The sequence below is a fragment of the Triturus cristatus genome, chromosome 1_2, assembly GCF_964204655.1.
Source record: "Triturus cristatus chromosome 1_2, aTriCri1.1, whole genome shotgun sequence".
NCBI lineage: Eukaryota > Metazoa > Chordata > Amphibia > Caudata > Salamandridae > Triturus > Triturus cristatus.
The window spans coordinates 1,119,049,798-1,119,067,907 of record NC_140580.1 but is presented as its reverse complement, the minus strand read 5'-3'; the positions used below and the strand labels follow the sequence as shown (position 1 = coordinate 1,119,067,907).

At 49.7% G+C, this 18,110-nt stretch overlaps 1 protein-coding gene across 18 annotated transcripts in view; it reads right to left on the bottom strand.

Moving 5' to 3' along the window:
• GAPVD1 (GTPase activating protein and VPS9 domains 1) overlaps positions 1-18,110 on the bottom strand; it is a 486,206-nt gene that overhangs the window by 71,585 nt on the left and 396,511 nt on the right. For all 18 annotated transcript variants that reach the window (XM_085613786.1, XM_085613788.1, XM_085613789.1 and 15 more), the window contains 2 exons: positions 9,348-9,535; positions 8,786-8,999 (listed from right to left, as the gene is read on the bottom strand). In XM_085613786.1, coding sequence (XP_085469912.1) covers positions 8,786-8,999; positions 9,348-9,535 — 402 coding nt within the window. The remainder of the gene's footprint in view (positions 1-8,785; positions 9,000-9,347; positions 9,536-18,110) is intronic.

Sequence of the window (18,110 nt, the reverse complement as noted above, 5' to 3'; positions counted from 1 at the left end):
AGGTGTGCCGCCACTACTGCTAGGCACTTGGTGAATACCCTTGGTGCTGTTGTGACCCCGAACGGGAGCACCTTGAACTGGTAGTGTTGCCCGCCCACTACAAATCTGAAGTACTTTCTGTGAGCATGGTGTACTGGGATGTGAAAGTATGCGTCTTTCAAGTCCAGTGTGGTGAGAAAGTCGTTCTGGGAGAGGAGTGGGAGAACCTGTTGAAGGGTCACCATGTGAAAATGGTCTGAATGTATATAAGTGTTTAGAGGCCTGAGATCTAGAATAGGTCGTAGAGTCTCGTCTCGTTTTGGAATCAGAAAGTACAGGGAGTAGACCCCTAAATTTTGTTGATTGATGGGGACTTGCTCTATGGCTTGTTTTTGCAGGAGGGAGATTACCTCCTGTTTTAGTAACGTGGCATGTTCTTGAGACATTGGGCGTTGCCTGGGTGCAATGTTTGGGGGGGGGTAGATGTTAATTCTAGGCAGCACCCTGAATGAATAATTTGGGTCACCCATCTGTCTGAGGTGATTGTCTCCCAGACATGAAGGAAATCTTGTATTCTGCCCCCGACCGGAGTGGAATGGTCTGGAGGGAGCGGGGGAAAGTCATTGGGTAGGTGGTGTGGCAGAGCGGGCGGTGTTTGTCTTGCCTCTGCCTTTATTATTATTGCCTCTGTAGCCACCTCTTTGATAACCCTTTGTGAAGGTAGACTGAGGAGGGGATTTATATGACGTGGATGCGCCATCTGAGGAGTAGCCTCTACCAGTGCCCAGAAAGGAGGAGCGGCGAAAGGAGCGCCTAGGAGTGTGTGTCTGTAGGGCTCCCATGGATTTCGCCGTATCAGTATCTTTTTCCCATCTTCGAGGACTTCATCAACTTTTAGACCAAATAAATGTTGTTGATCGAATGGGTGGTTTAATATGGAGGCTTGCACCTCAGGTTTAAAACCCAAAACTCTTAGCCAGGCGTGGCGACGAAGGAGGACACTGGTGTTTATGGCCCTGGAGGCTGTATCTGCTGCATCTAGGGCACAGCGTATAGAGGTATTAGTTATAGTTTTTCCCTCTTGGATCAATTCATTAGCCCTATTCTTATATTTTTCAGGGAGATGGTGCATGATGGCCTCTAACTCATCATAATGCGCACTGTCGTATCTGGCCCATAGCGCTTGAGTGTTTTGGCGATACGCCATATATTGGCAGCTTGTGACGCAGTGCGCTTCCCTGACGCGTCTAGGAGCTTGGACTCTTGGTCAGGTGGTGGTGCTTCGCCTGACGCCTGAGAATTTGAACGCTTCCTAGCTGTAGATACCACTAAGGAATCCAGTGGTGCAGGGCCTTTAAAGTATGAAGGATCTGTGGGGGCGGCTTTATATTTTTCTCTATTCGAGGGTTTAGGACCCTAGCCCTGACTGGGTCTTTAAAAACCTCTGGTGCATGTTTGATTACTCCTTTTAGCATAGGTAGTATAGCAGTAGACCTATGTGAAGAATCAAAGGTGTCTAGGAGAAAATCTTCCTCCACTGGGTCAGTATGTAGCTCTACCCAGTGATAATGTGCTGCCCTCTGTAGTAGGTGGTGAAAACCTAACGAGTCTTCTGGTGGGGATGGCCTAGATGGATAAAGGTCATCCTGTGGGACATCTGGGATGTCCGGATTGTTATAGTTATTCCATGGGTCTGGGGATCCAGTAGGGGTGGGGTCTTGTGGCACATCTGCTGGATAATAGTAAGGGTCCCCTTGATCATCATGGTCTGGAGACAGGGTCGGAGAGCGATGAGGCAGGGGTGGAGAGGGTGGAGGTGGGGAGGGTGGAAGGGGTGGAGGAGGTGGGGAAGGCACTCTGAAAGGGGAGGTAGCAGTGTCCTTCCTCTTTGGAGGTGGAGGTGGAGCTGGTTTGTCCAAATGTCTCTTTTTTGAAGACAGTGTCAAATGTCCAGTTTTCGGATCCTTGGTAAGTGTCTTTTGTAGAGGATCCGGTGTAAAAAGTTCTTGCGACACTGGTTGTTCGGTCGGCGCCGAGGTTTTCGTCGCCGACGGCTTTTTAGGCTTGTCTGTGCCGTGCTTTTTTGGGGCCTCCGATTTTTACTTCGGTGCCGAGAGAGGCTTCGGCACGGGAGTGTCGGTGCCGAGGGCCTTATGATGTTTGGTCGGCACCGAGAGGGCGGGTTTCGACACCGAGGGCTTTGCTGGGCTTGGTGTGGAGGTGGAGGCCGATTTTTTCTTCGGTGCCGAAGGGTGTTTTTCGGCACCGCTGGCAGGCTGGCTCGAGCCCGAGCTGCCGAAAGGCTTAAAAGGCTTCTTTACCGGGCTCGAAGGTGGGGTGTTAGAAGCAGTGTCCTTGGTCTTGCCTTGGCTCAAAGGCGAAGGCGTGACCGAAGCCTTTTTGGGTATCGGTGTGGGAGGGGGTATAGTACTCACGACCCTCTGCGCCGGGGTGATGTCCTCCACATCTGATTCGTCGGCCTCGGAAGCACTGACGAGATCGTCGTCATCTTTTTTGATGTTCTGCTGTCCCGGAGCTTCGACGTCGTCCCCGAAGATGTCGACTGGAGCGGAGGTCGAGGAGTGTGCCATGTTGCGTCGGGCCCTTCGATCTCGAATAGTCTTTTTCGATCTAAAAGACTTGTAGGTGGGACAGTCTCGAGCCTCGTGTTCAGGGGAGAGGCAGAGGTTGCACACCTCATGAAGATCGGTGTGGGGGAATTTGGAGCCACATCGAGGGCACTTCTTGAAGGGAGTTCTTTTCATCAGCCGAGACCGGAGCCGGGATAGGCCCGAAGGCCGCCGTCGACGACCGGAATCGAAGAAGTGCCGAAGGCAAGGTGATTAAGATGATTTATTTATCTGAAGAATCTCGATGAGCGAGGATTTTGCGTCTATCGTTGAACTGGAAAAGTTTCTGAACCGGCGCACGAAGTATTACATCCGAGCCCGATGGCGGAGAAAAACAATCTGAGGATGGAGCCGAAGCCCATGACCCACCGACCTCGTGACTTACAAAGACTTTCCAAGAGGAAAAACAAACTGCAAACATCCGGGCCCAACACCAGATGGCTATCTATGCACAGTGTATAATCTGCAGCTCATATGCCTCGAACAGATGCTTCGGTGAGGACCAGCAAGGTCCAGGGAACTCCTCAAGCGATGGAGTCAGGGAACATCTGGAGCAACCAGGTAAGCCCAATTAAACTTAGTGTTGCCTTCACAGGGACCCACCAGTCGACGGACCAGGGATCGCGAAGGGACCTCGAGAGGAATCACACAATATCAGCCCACGGGACACTGAGTGTCGGCCAGTAATCTTCGGTGAAAACGCTGCTCGGGGCGTGGACTACAAGTAGTCCAAAGCACAGTCTCCGGGATGGCCAAAAAGCATATGCTGCTGCAAATGTGCATGGTGTCCAGTGGTTTCAGTTCCATGGTCCCCACGAGGGCTACGGGTCTCAGGTTTGCTGAGAGCTCAGGTCGGCCTCTGGGAAGCTTGGGAACCCACCTCCTGTGTTGCTAAATCTTCTGAATCCTTCAGGAGCTGAGTCAACGCAATCGGACAGATGCGTCTCTGGTGCCTGCCTTGCAGGGGAGTAACTCCTTTACTCCAAGGGAGATTTTTCGGTCATCCAACGTCGAGTAGATAGTTGAAGTTCTGGGATTCTGTATCAGAGTTTCGTCCAGGTAAATCTAAAGTCCTGTAGTCAGGGGTTCCTACTTTATACCCAAGGAAGGGGTGGGACAAACTCTGGGGACCCCCCTATGGCAGGGTCAGGAAAGAGGGGTGGCTACACCAATTTCCTTTGTCCAGTTTCGCTCCAGAGCAGGGGCCGAGTGCCCCTGCAACCGGTTTGAGGTGGACTATGCAAAGGGACACCAAATGTGCCCCCAGTGAAGACTTCAAAGCACTCTTGGAGTGCACCCACCCAGCCCCAATACACTAAAGCCTGTCTGGGAGGTGGTCACACCTCCCTGTGACAGGAAACCTATTGTCAAGCCTTCCCCTGCTGGAGTTTCGTCCAGCAGCAGGAGGGCAGACTCGTGTCTGTGGCTGGCAGCATCCATTTTGTGATGTCAGGGTTCTGTTAAGCTGGTACCGGGTATATCGATGGTGCCATGTTTCTCCCTCTAGTAGGGTGGAATCATATCTCCCACACCAGTTACTGGTGTGGAGGTATGATTCCAAGGTGGTTGACACCAAACACAACATGTTTCCATGCAGCCATTCCAAAGTTAGCATTTACCACAAGGTTATAATGCACTTGTGGTTGGGCTGCATCACAAACAAACCCGGAATAAAGATTCCGAAAGCTGCAGAGGGGCTCTGCTCATGCATGGGCATCCTCTCTCATGAAACCCAGCACCCTGCCTTCAGAATTGTTAAGGCCTGCCATAGGGGTGACTGATAGTTTTACATGTGCAGTGATATGGAGAGATATAGGTAACCTATATCTCAGTAAGGGGTGCATACACCACCTTACACAGGCTGCTGTAGCAGACCGGTTGTGTCATTTTAAAAGGCTTCCCGGGGGTGGCACAATACATGCTGCAGCCCCTGGTAGGCCTCTGGGGTACCTATGCCCTGGGTACATAGTATACAATATACTAGGGACTCACAAGGGTACCCCAGAATCCAATCTGGAGTGTACCTAAAGTACATGCAATCAATTTAGAGTGGAAAGCAGATAGACTGGGGTCCTGATTAGCAGGATCCCAGTCTGACTAAGTTGAAAAACAGTGAAACATCAGCAAAAAGTGGGGGCAACCATAAGAAGCAGATCCTACTCCCCTACAATCATCTAGTGGGACTATATTTTCATCCCCTTGTCCCATGGTCATCATCACTATCCCCTGGCTGTGGGAGTGGGAAAGTGAGTCCTGGAGAGTGTACTGGAGAGATCAGTAGATTGGGATTAATAGGTGGAGGAGGTGGTGTAGGGGGAGGAGAGGTGTTAGTGCCCATGTCTATTTTTTTGCCGGAACCGGTGACTCTTGCAAGTAGTCCGGTTTTCTTCTGGAAAGAACATGGCCAGTATTTGGATGGATATAAATTGTCTTTTGTTTTGGATCCGGGACATAAAGTTCTTCTGATCCGGTGGTGTTTTTCGGTGCCGAAAGACTGTTAAGGCATAGGAATAGTGTCTGGTTTAGAAGCCTTTTCACGCTACGAAGATTTCGGTGTCAGTTGTTTCGGCTCCGAAGGCTTCTTCGGGGTTTTAGGCATGGATGGTTTATCCTTGGATTGTTTTGGCTCCGAGGTTTTCAGTGTCGAAGTTTGATCCTTTTGTCTTGGTTCCGAGAGTTTGTCCTGCGACTGCTTCGGCGCCGGAGGGTTTTCCGGTGCCGATGGAAGAGGGCGTGGCATGCCGGAGGTGTTTTTTCGGGACAGGAGTGTGGTTGGCTCAAGCCCGAGCCAGAAGGCTTGTCTTTGGTTTTCATAGCCGGGTTCCAGGGCGGGGCATCTGAAATGTTCGACTGGTGTGGACCTGGGCCCTGTGGCGAAGGTGGTACCGAAGTCTTGGGTATGGGCGTAGGTAGGGCAGGGGTCTCAGTTCTCACGTTCCGCTGAGCTGGGGTGACTGCGTCTTGGACGTCAGTGTCATCTACTTTGGAGACTGAGACCTGTTCCTTCTGGTCTTGTTCCTGGAGGCCGTCGGGCCTCGGTTGGAAGATGTCCGGAATGGAGCCGCTTCACCGGGAGATTTCGTGGCGTCGAGCCAGACGATCACGAATGGTCTTCTTAAACTTGAAAGACAGACAAGCCTCACAGGTATCCTCTCAGTGTTCTGGCGAGAGACAAAGATTAGGTCAGTGTCTCGGAATTTAGCACCACACTGGGGACATTTTTTAAAGGGAGTCCGTTCCATCGGCTTCTGTCGCGATTGGCGTGGGTAGGTCCAGCTTCCTGCGTCGAAGTTTATCCAAGTTTTTTCCGAGTGTGGAAGATGTGCGTCGAAAGGAGAACACGATTATGACAATACCGTCGAGTGATAGTGATTGCGCGTCAAAGGGGGATCCGATAGCGACACCGACCCAGAGCGCAGCAAGTCACATCCGAAACCAATTGCGAAAAAAAACTATCTAAGGATGGAGTCGATGCCCATGCGCACTATCATCCTAGGGAGATGTCACCTACCTCGTGACTACAAAGACTTCTACCAAGACAAAAACAAAGTGCAAACATACAAGCCCAACACCAGATGACGATCTATGCAAAAAGTATACAATCAGCAGCTCATATGCCTCGAACATGATGTTTCGATTGTGCACAGAGTACCTGCCAGTCAGGTCCCCTTCGCCAGTGCTTCTTCCCTAAAACTGTTCAACGATTGGCAACTTCAGTCCCCTGTAAGTCCCCAGTAAATGGTACCCTTGGTACCTAAGGTATGGGAACTGAAGAGTCCCCTAGGAACCCATCGTCAAGGCCATGCCACTGCCACTTGCATGCCTTGGAGCAGTGAAAAACGACAAAGTCAACAAGGCACACTGCCTGTGCCATGCCAACTAGAACTGCCTAAGGTATAGTGTAAGTCACCCCTCTAGCAGGACTTACAAGTCCTGAGGCAGTGTGCACTATATCACAGGTGTGAGGGCATATCTGCATGAGCAGACTTGCCCCTACAATATTTAAGTCTATTCTTAAATATTGTAAGTGCCAGAGAAACTATAGAGCGTACGTGTGCTGGATACTCAACAGCTCCAGTTCCCCAGCACCATGATGGCTTTTCTGAACCCAGGAATGTTTGGTACCAAACTACTCCTCTTAATAAACCTACACTGATGCCAGTGTTAGATTTATTAGATGTTGTACCCAGAGGGAACCTCAGAAGTGACCCAGAAAACCTAACAACCCTGGCTTTATGCAGCCTGTGTCAAGAGTTCCCACTCTCTGTGGCCAGAAACAAAGCGCAATTTGGGTGGAGGTGTCACACCTCGTCCCCCAGGATGTGCACAGTGCTCAAGAGGGAAGTTTTAAAGGTCTGCCGTCTTTGCAATGTGACCCGAGCCTCTGCTGCTTGCAGTAGATGGCAGCCCCCGGTTCAAACCCCCACTTTTTGTGGGAGAACCAGTAGGAAAACTTAGGAAGAATAGGAGGTGTGTCCCACTTCACCAGTCCACTCCTTAGGTGCAGGAAGCGAAGTAAAGCACATTTTTCAGTGCCCACCATCTTGAAGAGGGTGGGACTTATCCAATCAGGGCTAGGGCTATGCCCCCCTCCCATAGCAGTGTGGCATAATAGTGAGTGTAGACACCTCAGTTAAGTAGCCCTTTGGACTCTAACTGCAACTCCCCTAACGCCCCTAAATCCAGTATTTAGGTGGCTCCCCCAAACCCTGAAATCAGATCTACGATGACCTAAGAAGCCCGGACACCAAAGAGCCGCACAAGAGAAGAAGAGCCAGTGACTGACTCTGCGCTAGTGCTGTTGGCCTGTCTGCTGCCTTTTGCCTCTGCTACAAAAAGACGACTCGTCCTGCAGGCCCAGAGACCTCCAAGGCCCTGGGAGGACTGCCTACCTTCGATAAAGACTCCAAATCTCCCAGGAACAGAAAACCTGTCCAGAAGAAACCATCTCCAAAGAAAAATAACTCTGTCCTGAGGAACAGCGAACACACCTCTGCACCCGCCTCTGCACCCACAGCCCGAGCGGCCCACCGGTCCTGTTAAGGTTCTCCAGCGCTGCTGACCACTAGTCGAACATGGGCTGACCCCTATCGGACTTCACCTTAACACCTGCAGCCACAATCCGAAGACTCCGCGACCTGCCCAGTAGGAAGATTTCCGACGTTCAAGGAACCCTTGCACCCGTAGCCACTGGACGTTGGGCATCCTGACCGGATGGTGTCCCTACATCCCCTAGCATCTCTACTAAGCTGGACAGCTGTGGGTTTTCATCATCCGGCCTCCTGGCCTGAGCCTGAAGCCTTCCTTCAACCTTGATCTCCCCCATCGAATTGCATTGGGCACCCAACACTGTGTTGGCACTCTGCCGCTGATGGTGTAAGTTTGGTGCTGCCTTGTGCCCCCTCCCCCCCCAACCTGTACTTACCCTAACTCCAGGAGATGGACCGCAGACACGTCTGTACTCACCTGTGAGCAGCAATTCTTCGAGAACCCCCAGTCACCATTGGTTAACATTGGGCCGCACCCCGGATCTGACCTCTGCACTCGCCGCCCCTATGCTGCTGGTGGTGCACTTTTGATACCAATCTGAACCTTGCCTGGTGGTGATCTGAAACCAGAGGACTGGAACTAAGTCATGTACTTATCTGGAACCCTGCATTATCGTTTTCCTCCATAGGTTAACATTGCAAAGCTTGAAATTGCATGGTGTTCACTTTGGGTTTGCATTGAGTCCTGTACACTTCTGGGGGAATCTCTGGACTCTGTGCACGATATAACCACTTAGTGGTATACCATATACAGAGCCAGCTTCCTACACTATTTTGACTGGCAGTAGAGATTGATGGCAATCATACAAATGTGTAAGATTAATGGAAATTAGGGCCCTACGATGGAAGTCAATCCAAGCTTCCAAAAAGATACATTTTTATAACATTTGGTCTCTCACTTAGACTGTTTAATACCACCAGAATGAGAATTGGGAAAAATATTATAGAATTGAAAGAATACAACTAAAAGGAGTTAAGAATGGATATAAATTACTGTGGTATAGAATAGTATGGCTATTCTAGAATGTATTTAAAGATACATTTAGCATGGCCCTTTCCTTGCCTAATCAACTGGACACCACATATGCTGCACAAGGAACAGGAGATAAGAAGGAAGACACTACGTACTGATCCCGAAGGCTGTCTCCGTCTTGGTTAGGATAGAAGGCAAGCTTGAAGATTCTGTTCATGACACTCCGTTCAATCGCCATCTGAGCATCTTGCAGCTGTTCTTCACTGGCATTTTGCCAGATGACATCTTGCGCCATGGCGCCATATAAGGACTGGAGGAATTCTTCCACATGTGCAGTCTTATCATCTGCAGCTGTGAGTCTCTGGAAATCTAACAATATGAAATTAAAGAAAGCCCTTAAACATAACTACGAACTTCAGATGACTTGCGCTATCATTTGCAAAAATTAATTATTTGTAAATAACGGTTACTTCATGAATTTTAAATTTCAATTTATAGAACTGATCTCAACGGGTTTTTAAAAAATGCATCAAGAAAGAAATAAAAGACATTTATAAAGGAGCATTACACAGCACATTATTAAGCATAAGGTCCAAATATAACGGCCTCCGTACACGCAACAAAAAGTTCACTCAGAGGAGCCAAAAGTAATATGTAGCACCACCTCAAAACACTATATTCATTTGCACATGATGATCCAAAATTTGACTTCATTACCTTTAATGAATTCTTGAATATTCTTCTCCTTGCTTTCCAGCAATAGCCTCACGCAAACTGTTGTGAAATATCTTGTGGCTACTTCTTTGTCTCGCAGCACCCTCTGCAGAAGTCTTTCTAGGTGAGCTTGTGTGCTTTGAAGACCCTGACGACATCGAGTTAAATAGGCAATATATGGAGCCCTTTTCCTACAAAAAAAATATATTTAATAAAGTCTCAAGACACAGGAATACCATCAAATATGAAATTTAAGGCACTATTGAACACCCCTTAAAGTTAAGCAGTTTTATATTAGTTCATCTTTAAAATGGTGTATATAAAACTTAACAGAAAGAGATTATCGTTTTCCACCACCTCCTTCAAAGAAATTGATTGTCACTGAAAATAGACGCTGTTACACCTTATTCACCAACAGTAAACATTTTATGAGATTCACAACCACTTCTGTTGAAGACTTTAGTTAAAATTAGCTTTGTTTTCACCTCACTAAGTCATCGAAATTGACTCTGTGCATAAATATTGGGTTCTGAAAAACTGGAATTGAAAGCTTTAGTCTCACTAGCCACTTTTATTTGCGTATGCTGCACATAACACACACAACTAACGTAACAGATCCAAGGATAGTATCACATCACACCCTTGTATTATCACACAAAATCTGTCAAATTATGCATGAATGATAGTTTGAGATTAGCTGATGTCTCATACCTGCCCTGATAGACACTTTTTTGAATGCTCTGCGCTGCTTCAGTTGACAGGACATTAATGAGCTCCTATGCTATTCATGAGCCAGGTACGAGGACTTTCATGAAGCGAAATTGAATTTGCAGTGAACACATTCAGGCCAGGAGGTTGTCTTGTACTCTGAAGGTTTGAAAAGTGGCACAGGATAGAGGACAGTAAAGGAGAGTGTTATTGAAAGAGAAGGGCCTGCCGGAAGGTAGGAAATGTTTTTGTAGCAAAGGTAAGTGCAGCTGTCCAAACTATGCACCTCGAAGTAAGGGAGAGAGATTTTATGTTCAGCCCTATATGGGCCAGAGGGTCGTACGTGTTTTGGGCCAGCGCTAGAACTGTGACACCGTTGATTACCATCTGCTTTGTTTAGGTGATAATGTAGAGGCAGGCCTGGAGAGCTGGCTGTTACCAAGTATGCTGTTGACCACTGGACCAAGAATCTAGACATACTTCCAAGGTCCTTAGACAAAAGTTCTCCATATTACTTTGTGAAGATGTGCCACGCTGCCATTGAAGGTTTACACATATCTGTGAGCTTTCTACAGTAAACTGGACAACACCAAGTGTCTACTGGTTGCACTCCCTTTACAGAGCTGTGTATACTGCCCTCTGTAGTATGTAGAGGCCATTGATGGTGGCAGATTGTTTTCTAGTCGGGGCCAAGCCCTCTCCGCCCCTTCTTTAAACATCTGTTGTGTCTCTTATATTAGGGGTCTTAGCTTTAGGAAGCCTGGGACATGAAGGAAGGATGGCAGTGAAATGTGTACTGTGTGTGTGGGTTTACAAGTGCCTATGTGGACAAGTGAACACTGGGGTACTGAGGAATAATGACCCTACAGTGCCCTGCGCTTCCAGGACTGTATGAGAGCAGTCAGTTCCTGGATGAACAGGCACTGTTTAAAGGGAAAACTGCGGTGGTTTTATTCGGCAACCTATCCGCTGTCTGGTCTCCTTTTTGGTGGCCAAATGAAAGTGGCTCCTTTGCCACCCCTGTATTAAAAAACGGTTTTCATGGCGACAATAAGTTAAACTATGGTGCGGAGGTTTCGGCAGTAGTATTATCTGCCCAGTTAACTTTTTCTTTTTACCATACACCCCTATCAACTCCTTAATTAAGGTGGTCACTGCGTTAGTTCTATCAAAGCTAGACTATTGCAATGGCCTCTCCTTGATTCTTCAGGAATACATCAAAAGGCTCCAAACATTACAAAACGCTCCTGGGTGAAGTTGACTAAGTGGCCGCTACGGTGAGCTAGCGGTATGTTAACTAAGAAAGCCATGGTGGTCATTTCCTATGGATGGAGTGTGTATTAGGGCATTCAAAAAGACTCTCTCAGGGCTTTTTAGTAACAAGTTTGCATGCACTGGACTATCTCTCTATACCTTCCTTGGAGATGGGTTTTGCAAAGGTTACAAATAGCTGGTCAGGTTTGCAAAACGGCTTAGTCCTGTCAGTGAGGTACTACAGTCTGACTGAAGAGGAAAAAGGTGATACCACCTTGGGCAGGAACATAGGATAAGTACTAAGAACAGCCCAGTTTTGTGAACCCGAATGAGCAGGTCTTGCAACTGTAGCGAATGACGTTAGCTAATGCATCCGAGAGAACTCCTGGCTATTAAGAATGCGGTCCTCCATGAAAGGACCTGCGAAGAGTGGCCCCACGAGCCTTGTGAATACGACATTAAGGTTCTACATGGAGGCAGGAGGTATTTCGAGGAAGAAGACCTACAATGAAGGCCTTCACCCTACGGTTTTAAAAGTTAATGTTTTGCATGCAAGCTGCTACAGCAGCTAGGTCTAGGCGAGGCAGGAGTTTCACAGATGTAACAGACAGCCGACTATGCCCTGGGCATCAGCCTTTTAGGGGATCTAGGTTTTTAGAAATGGAGGTGTGGACAAACCATTTCCACTTTGCTGCATACCAGGCCTGTGTGGTGGGCCTTCACATTTCTCACAAAAAGTTAATGCATTCCTGGCGGAGATTCAAACAGTCAAACTCTAGGAGCGCAGGTGCCAGCTGTCTGGGATCTGGGGGTCTGTTTGTCTGATCTGGCCTTGTCCCAGTGTGAGGAATTCTGGCTTGAGCAGGAGCTTCTCATTGGGCTGATGGAAATCTTCAGGAGCATGGAGTACCAGGGCTGCCTGGCCCAAGTGAGAGCCACCAGGATGAGTGTCAGAAATGTTGGTATCATTTTCCTCACCATATATGGAAGGAGTGGGAAAAGGAGAAAAGGTGTAGGCAAAGATCCCTGGTCAGTTCATCCATTGTGGATTGCCAGGGGACTGTGGGTACCTGGAGGCGTTTTGGGCATTTTGTGGGGTGTCAAACAGTTCTATTTACAGGTTTCCCCAATACTGGAAGTACCTTGTAGGGCTCGCAGTTGAATGAATATGCTACTTACCAGTATGCATCTGTTCTTGGCATGTAGGGCTGCTGACATTCATATCTGTGCATAGATCGCCGCCTAGTGTTGGGTCCGGATGTTTGCACGTTGTTGTCCTGGAAGAGTCTTCGAAGTATCCTTGGATAGGTGACTCCTCCCCTGGACTACAGTGCGCATGGGCATCCTCTCCATCCTCAGATTGTTTTTCGCCATTGTGGCAGTGATGGAGTAGATACAGAAAGTGATGACCATGCTTGCAGTAATTCTGAGAGCTGCAGCTGCGACAGGCGCCGGGGAGGAGGGAGGGCGATATGAATGTCAGCAGCCCTACATGCCAAGAACAGATGCATACTGGTAAGTAGCATATTCAGTTCGAGGCATGTGGGCTGCTGAATTCATATCTGTGCATAGAATACATAGCAGTGCCCTCTATTAGCGGCGGCTACCCGTGCCAGCTGCAGCGGTCTGAAAAAGTGTTTTGAGAACAGCCTGTCCTACAGCTGCCTGCTGTTTTGACTGCACATCTACGCAATAGTGTTTTGTAAATGTGTGTGTAGTGGACCATGTGGCTGCTCTGCATATATCATGCAGGGGAATATTTCCTAGGAAGGCCATGGAAGCCCCCAACTTACGTGTTGAGTGGGCTCGTGGTGGAATAGTTAATGTGCGTTTTGCCTTTTGATAACAGATTTGAATACACTTAACTATCCATCTGGCTATCCCTGCTTTGGAGATGGCGTTACCTTTGTGGTGTGGGACAAAGGCAACGAACAGTTGTTTTGTCTTCCTGAATGGTTTAGTCCTGTCGATGTAGTACATGAGGGCCCTCCGTACATCTAGTGTATGTAGTGCCCTTTCTGCAACAGTTTGTGGGTTTTGGAAGAAAACGGGCAGTTCAATAGTCTGGTTCATGTGGAACTGCGATATTACCTTGGGCATGAACTTGGGGTTGGTACGTAGTACGACCCTGTTGGCGTGAACCTGAATAAATGGCTCTTGAACGGTTAGTGCCTGGAGTTCACTAACTCTTCTGAGGGAAGTGATCGCTACTAGGAAGGCCACTTTCCAGGTAAGGAATTGAATCTCGCATGAGTGTAGAGGTTCAAAGGGTGGACCCATCAGGCGTGTGAGGACCAAGTTGAGGTTCCACATTGGAGCCGGTGGGTGACTAGGTGGAATGACTCGTTTGAGCCCTTCCAAGAATGCTTTGATGGCAGGCACTCTGAATAGAGAGAGGTGCTGCCTGGTTTGCAGATAGGCTGATATTGCGGTCAAATGGACACGTATAGAGGTGTACGCCAGATTGCATCGATATAGGTGTAAGAGATAACAGATGATGTTTTGGATGGATGCGTCCAGCGGGTTGATGTCATTATTACCGCAATAAATGACGAACCTTTTCCATTTGGCTGCATAGCAAGCTCTGGTAGTGGGTCTCCTGGCCTCCTTGATGATGTCCATACAGTCAGGTGGCAGGTTGAGATAGCCAAACTCTAGGACTTCAGGAGCCAGATCGCCAGATTCAGCTGTTGCGGATCTGGGTGCTGAACCTCTCCATGGTTCTGCGTCAAATGCGCGGGTTTGATCCGCAGCCTTTGATGCGGCACCACGGAAAGTTCGAGGAAGGTGGTGTACCACGGCTGGCGTGCCCACGTGGGAGCAACTAGGACGAGTGTCAGGGAGTGTTGTCGGAGTTTGCGGGCCACTAGCGGTATCAATGGCGCTGGGGGAAAAGCGTACGCAAATCTGCCGGACCAGTTCATCCATATCGCATTGCCCTGCGACTGCGGATGTGGGAATCTGGCGGCGAAGCTTGGGCATTTTGCGTTTTCGCTTGTCGCGAATAGGTCTATCTCCGGATGACCCCACTGCTGGAAGTACGGTTGGAGTACTGATGGGTGTAACTCCCACTCGTGCATTTGGTGGCTGTGTCTGCTGAGCAGATCCGCCATCTGGTTGTCCTTGCCAGGGAGGTGTTCCGCCATGAGGAACATGTTCCTTTGAATGGCCCACTTCCACATGCTCTGAGCCAGATGAGACAACTGTGGAGAGTGTGTGCCTCCCTGTTTCTGTATGTAGTACATTGCGGTCATGTTGTCCGTCCGGATCAACACGACCTTGTTGCATAGATGTACTTTGAATGCCTTCATGGCTAGGAAGATTGCCATCAATTCCAGAAGGTTGATGTGCAACTTCTTTTGTTGTGTTGTCCATAGTCCTTGCACTGTGTAGTGGAGTACATGAGCTCCCCATCCCTGGAGAGACGCGTCCGCTGTCAGTACTATTTGTGGGACAGGCTCTTGGAACGGTCGGCCCTTGCAAAGGTTTTGTGGATTCCACCAATGCAGAGAGTTGTATGCCCGACCGCTCACCAACACTAGGTCCTTTAACTGTCCTTGAGCCTGATTCCACTGACGTGCTAGGCACTCCTGAAGTGGGCGCATATGTAATCTCGCGTGCGGGACTATGAAGATGCAGGAGGCCATCATGCCTATCAACTGCATAAACACTCGCGCTGGAAGTGAGTGATTGGGTTTGAATTTGGAGATCAGCAGTTGTATGCCGTTGATCCTCACTAAATTTGGCTGAACTGTGGCCGCCAGAGTGTCTATAGTCGCACCTAGGTACTGTTGTACGTGTGCGGGCTGGAGATGGGACTTTGGATAATTCAGTGAGAATCCCAGACTGTGAAGAAGGTGAATGGTGCGGGACATGTGGCTTGCACATTGCTGGGCTGACTTCGCTTGAACGAGCCAGTCGTCTAGGTAGGGGTAGACGTGTATATGCTGCCTCCGTAGATGTGCTGCCACCGTAGCTAGGCACTTCGTGAAAACCCTGGGCGCTGTTGTCACGCCGAAGGGAAGGACTTTGAACTGATAGTGCTGCCCCTGAACAGTGAACCTGAGGTATTTTTTGTGTGAGGGGTGGATGGGTATGTGAAAGTACGCATCCTTGAGGTCCAGTGTGGCTAGGAAGTCTCCCTGCTTGAGAAGCGGAAGGACTTGCTGTAGAGTGAGCATATGAAAGTGCTCTGAAAGAATGTACTGGTTCAGGGGTCTCAGGTCCAATATAGGTCTGAGCGACCCGTCCTTTTTTGGAATTAAGAAGTAGAGGGAGTACACTCCCGCACCCTGCTCGTGGATGGGTACGACCTCTATAGCGCCTTTTAGAAGCATACTTTGCACTTCTTGCTGTAAGAGCGTTAAGTGCTCTGAGGACATAGGACGGCTTCTTGGTGGTATTGTGGGTGGAGTGGAGGTTAACTCCAGACAGTAACCGTATTTTATAATATCTTTGACCCACCTGTCCGTGGTGATGGAATTCCACGTGGACAGGAACCTTTGTAGCCTTCCCCCGACAGGTGTTATGTGGTCGGGAGGAAGGGAGAGGGCGTCACTGCTTGTTCTTGGGGGAGGACCTGGTGTTGCCGTAGCCGCGTCCTCTGCCCTTTGTGCTGGAGCCACGATATCCACCTCGGGTGTTTTTATCATAGGTGGTCTGTGTATTGCCTTTGTTATATGTTTGTTGTGACCCCTGTCCTCTACCTGCTCCCTTGTTTCCGGGGCGACGAAAGGAGCCGCTCCGAAAGGACTGAGTTTGTAGTGCGCCCATGGACTTTGCAGTGTCCGTATCCTTTTTTATCTTTTCGAGGGTGGTGTCAACCTCTGGCCCGAATAAATAGTCGGGGTTGACGGGCTGGTTCAGTATATTGTTTTGTACCTCAGGCTTGAATCCTGAGATCCGTAGCCAGGCATGTCGTCGCAACATGACGCTTGTGTTTATGGCTCTGGCAGCCGTGTCTGCAGCATCTAGTGCGCATTTGATGGAAGCGTTCGTTAGTAGCTGTCCTTCTCTGATGAGCATTTCTGCGCCTTCCTTGAACTGGTCAGGGAGATGTTGGAGTATTTGCTCCAGTGTGTCATAGTGCGCTCTATCATAGCGAGCAAGGAGCGCCTGAGTGTTGGCTATGCGCCATATGTTGGCAGCTTGGGCGGCAACTCGCTTGCCAGAGGTTTCTAACACCTTGGACTCTTTGTCCGGGGGAGGAGCGTCACCTGTTGTTTGCGAGTGTGCCCTCTTGCGTGCATTCGCTACGACGATGGAGTCGAGTGGTAATTGTCCTCTGATGTAAGTAGGATCCCCAGGTGCTGATCTGTATTTTTTATCAATCCTGGGGTTTATCACTCGTGCCCTGGTGGGTTCTTTGAAAATGTCCTTGGCTGGTTTGAGGACCCCCTTCAACATTGGCAGAGTCTTTACATGTCTTTCTGAGGATGCAAAGGTGTCCATTAGAAAGTCATCTTCGATGGTATCAGAGTGAAGCTGCACCCCATGGTTATTGGCAGCACGTTCGATAAGAGCATTGAACGCCGCAGTATCCTCCGTAGGAGATGTCTTTGCCCCATAGAGTTGTGGATCCTGTGCATCGAGAGGTGCACTGGGGTCTGCAGGGTCGCCCCAAGTTTGATCAGGGTCCTGCTGGTCATCAGGGTCCGTGTCTACATGGTAGGGGACTTGGTCAGCCATGTAGTCCTCCAATGCGTCTGTATCGGAGCGTGTGGGGGAGAACCGGTGTGGATCCTGGTAGGATGAATGGAAGGGTTCATAAAGGAGAGGTTCCGATTCTGCAGGCAACTTCCTTTTTAGTGGGATCCTGAAAGGGTCCAATGGCGGCTCCGAAGTTATCCTTCGGTCCTGGAGAATCATCCTGCCAGTGCCGGCGTCGATGATACGTGCCGGAGACGTCTCAGCAGGTGTGACCGTAGGTTGGGTGACCCGTGTCCTGAGTTGGAACATTTTTGGGATTGTTGACGGAGGCAAGCCGAAGGTAATGTTGGTCGGCACCGAAGAGGCTGCGGGAGCTCCGACCGAACCGGAGCCCGACGTGTCCTGGAGGACAGTTGTGGATTTGCTGCCTTGCGTCGCACCAGGTCGTACTTGGGGCGCCTTCGAGGCTTTGGCACCGGCCAGGCTCGTAGAGGCGGCCGTAGATTTTTTCGGCGCCGGCGGGTCATCGAGTCGAGGTGAAGAGATCACCGTCGAAGTCTTCGATACCTGAGGCTTAGGTGTCGTCGAGGGAGCGATGTGAGACACAGCAGGCGGTACGGCCCTTGGTGTCGTCGGTGCCGGTAGCCGAGCAGGTTTGTCGGTGCCGATGGCTTTTTTCCGTTTGTCGACTCCAACGTCGCCCGCTTCAAGTTCGGCACCGAAGTCCCTCTTGGTGCGGTCGGTGCCGACGCGGTGCGCTGGCGTCGAAGGCCTCGATCCGACCAGCGCTACTTTCAGTTTCGGTTTCGGTGGAACCTGAGCAGCTTTCGGTTTCGGTTTTGTGGTAGGGAAACCAGCCTGTTTATGTAGTAATGGCTGCCGCTGAACGTCCGAGGCCGGGCCCGAGGGCGGGGCCGAAGAACTGCGGGATGGGTCTCGGGTAAGGCCCGAAGGCGATCCCTCGACCGGAGCCATAGGCTGTGGCACTGGTGTTTGAACGGTTTGAACAGGTAGGCCTGGTTCATCATTGGAGCTACTTTCTTCGGCCCCGAAGGCCTCCTCGTCGTCTCCTACCTCGGTGTCGTCTTCACCTCTGTGGAAGAGTGACTCGTCTTCCTCGTCCGATCCGGGTTCGTGTTCGGAAACGGGACTGGA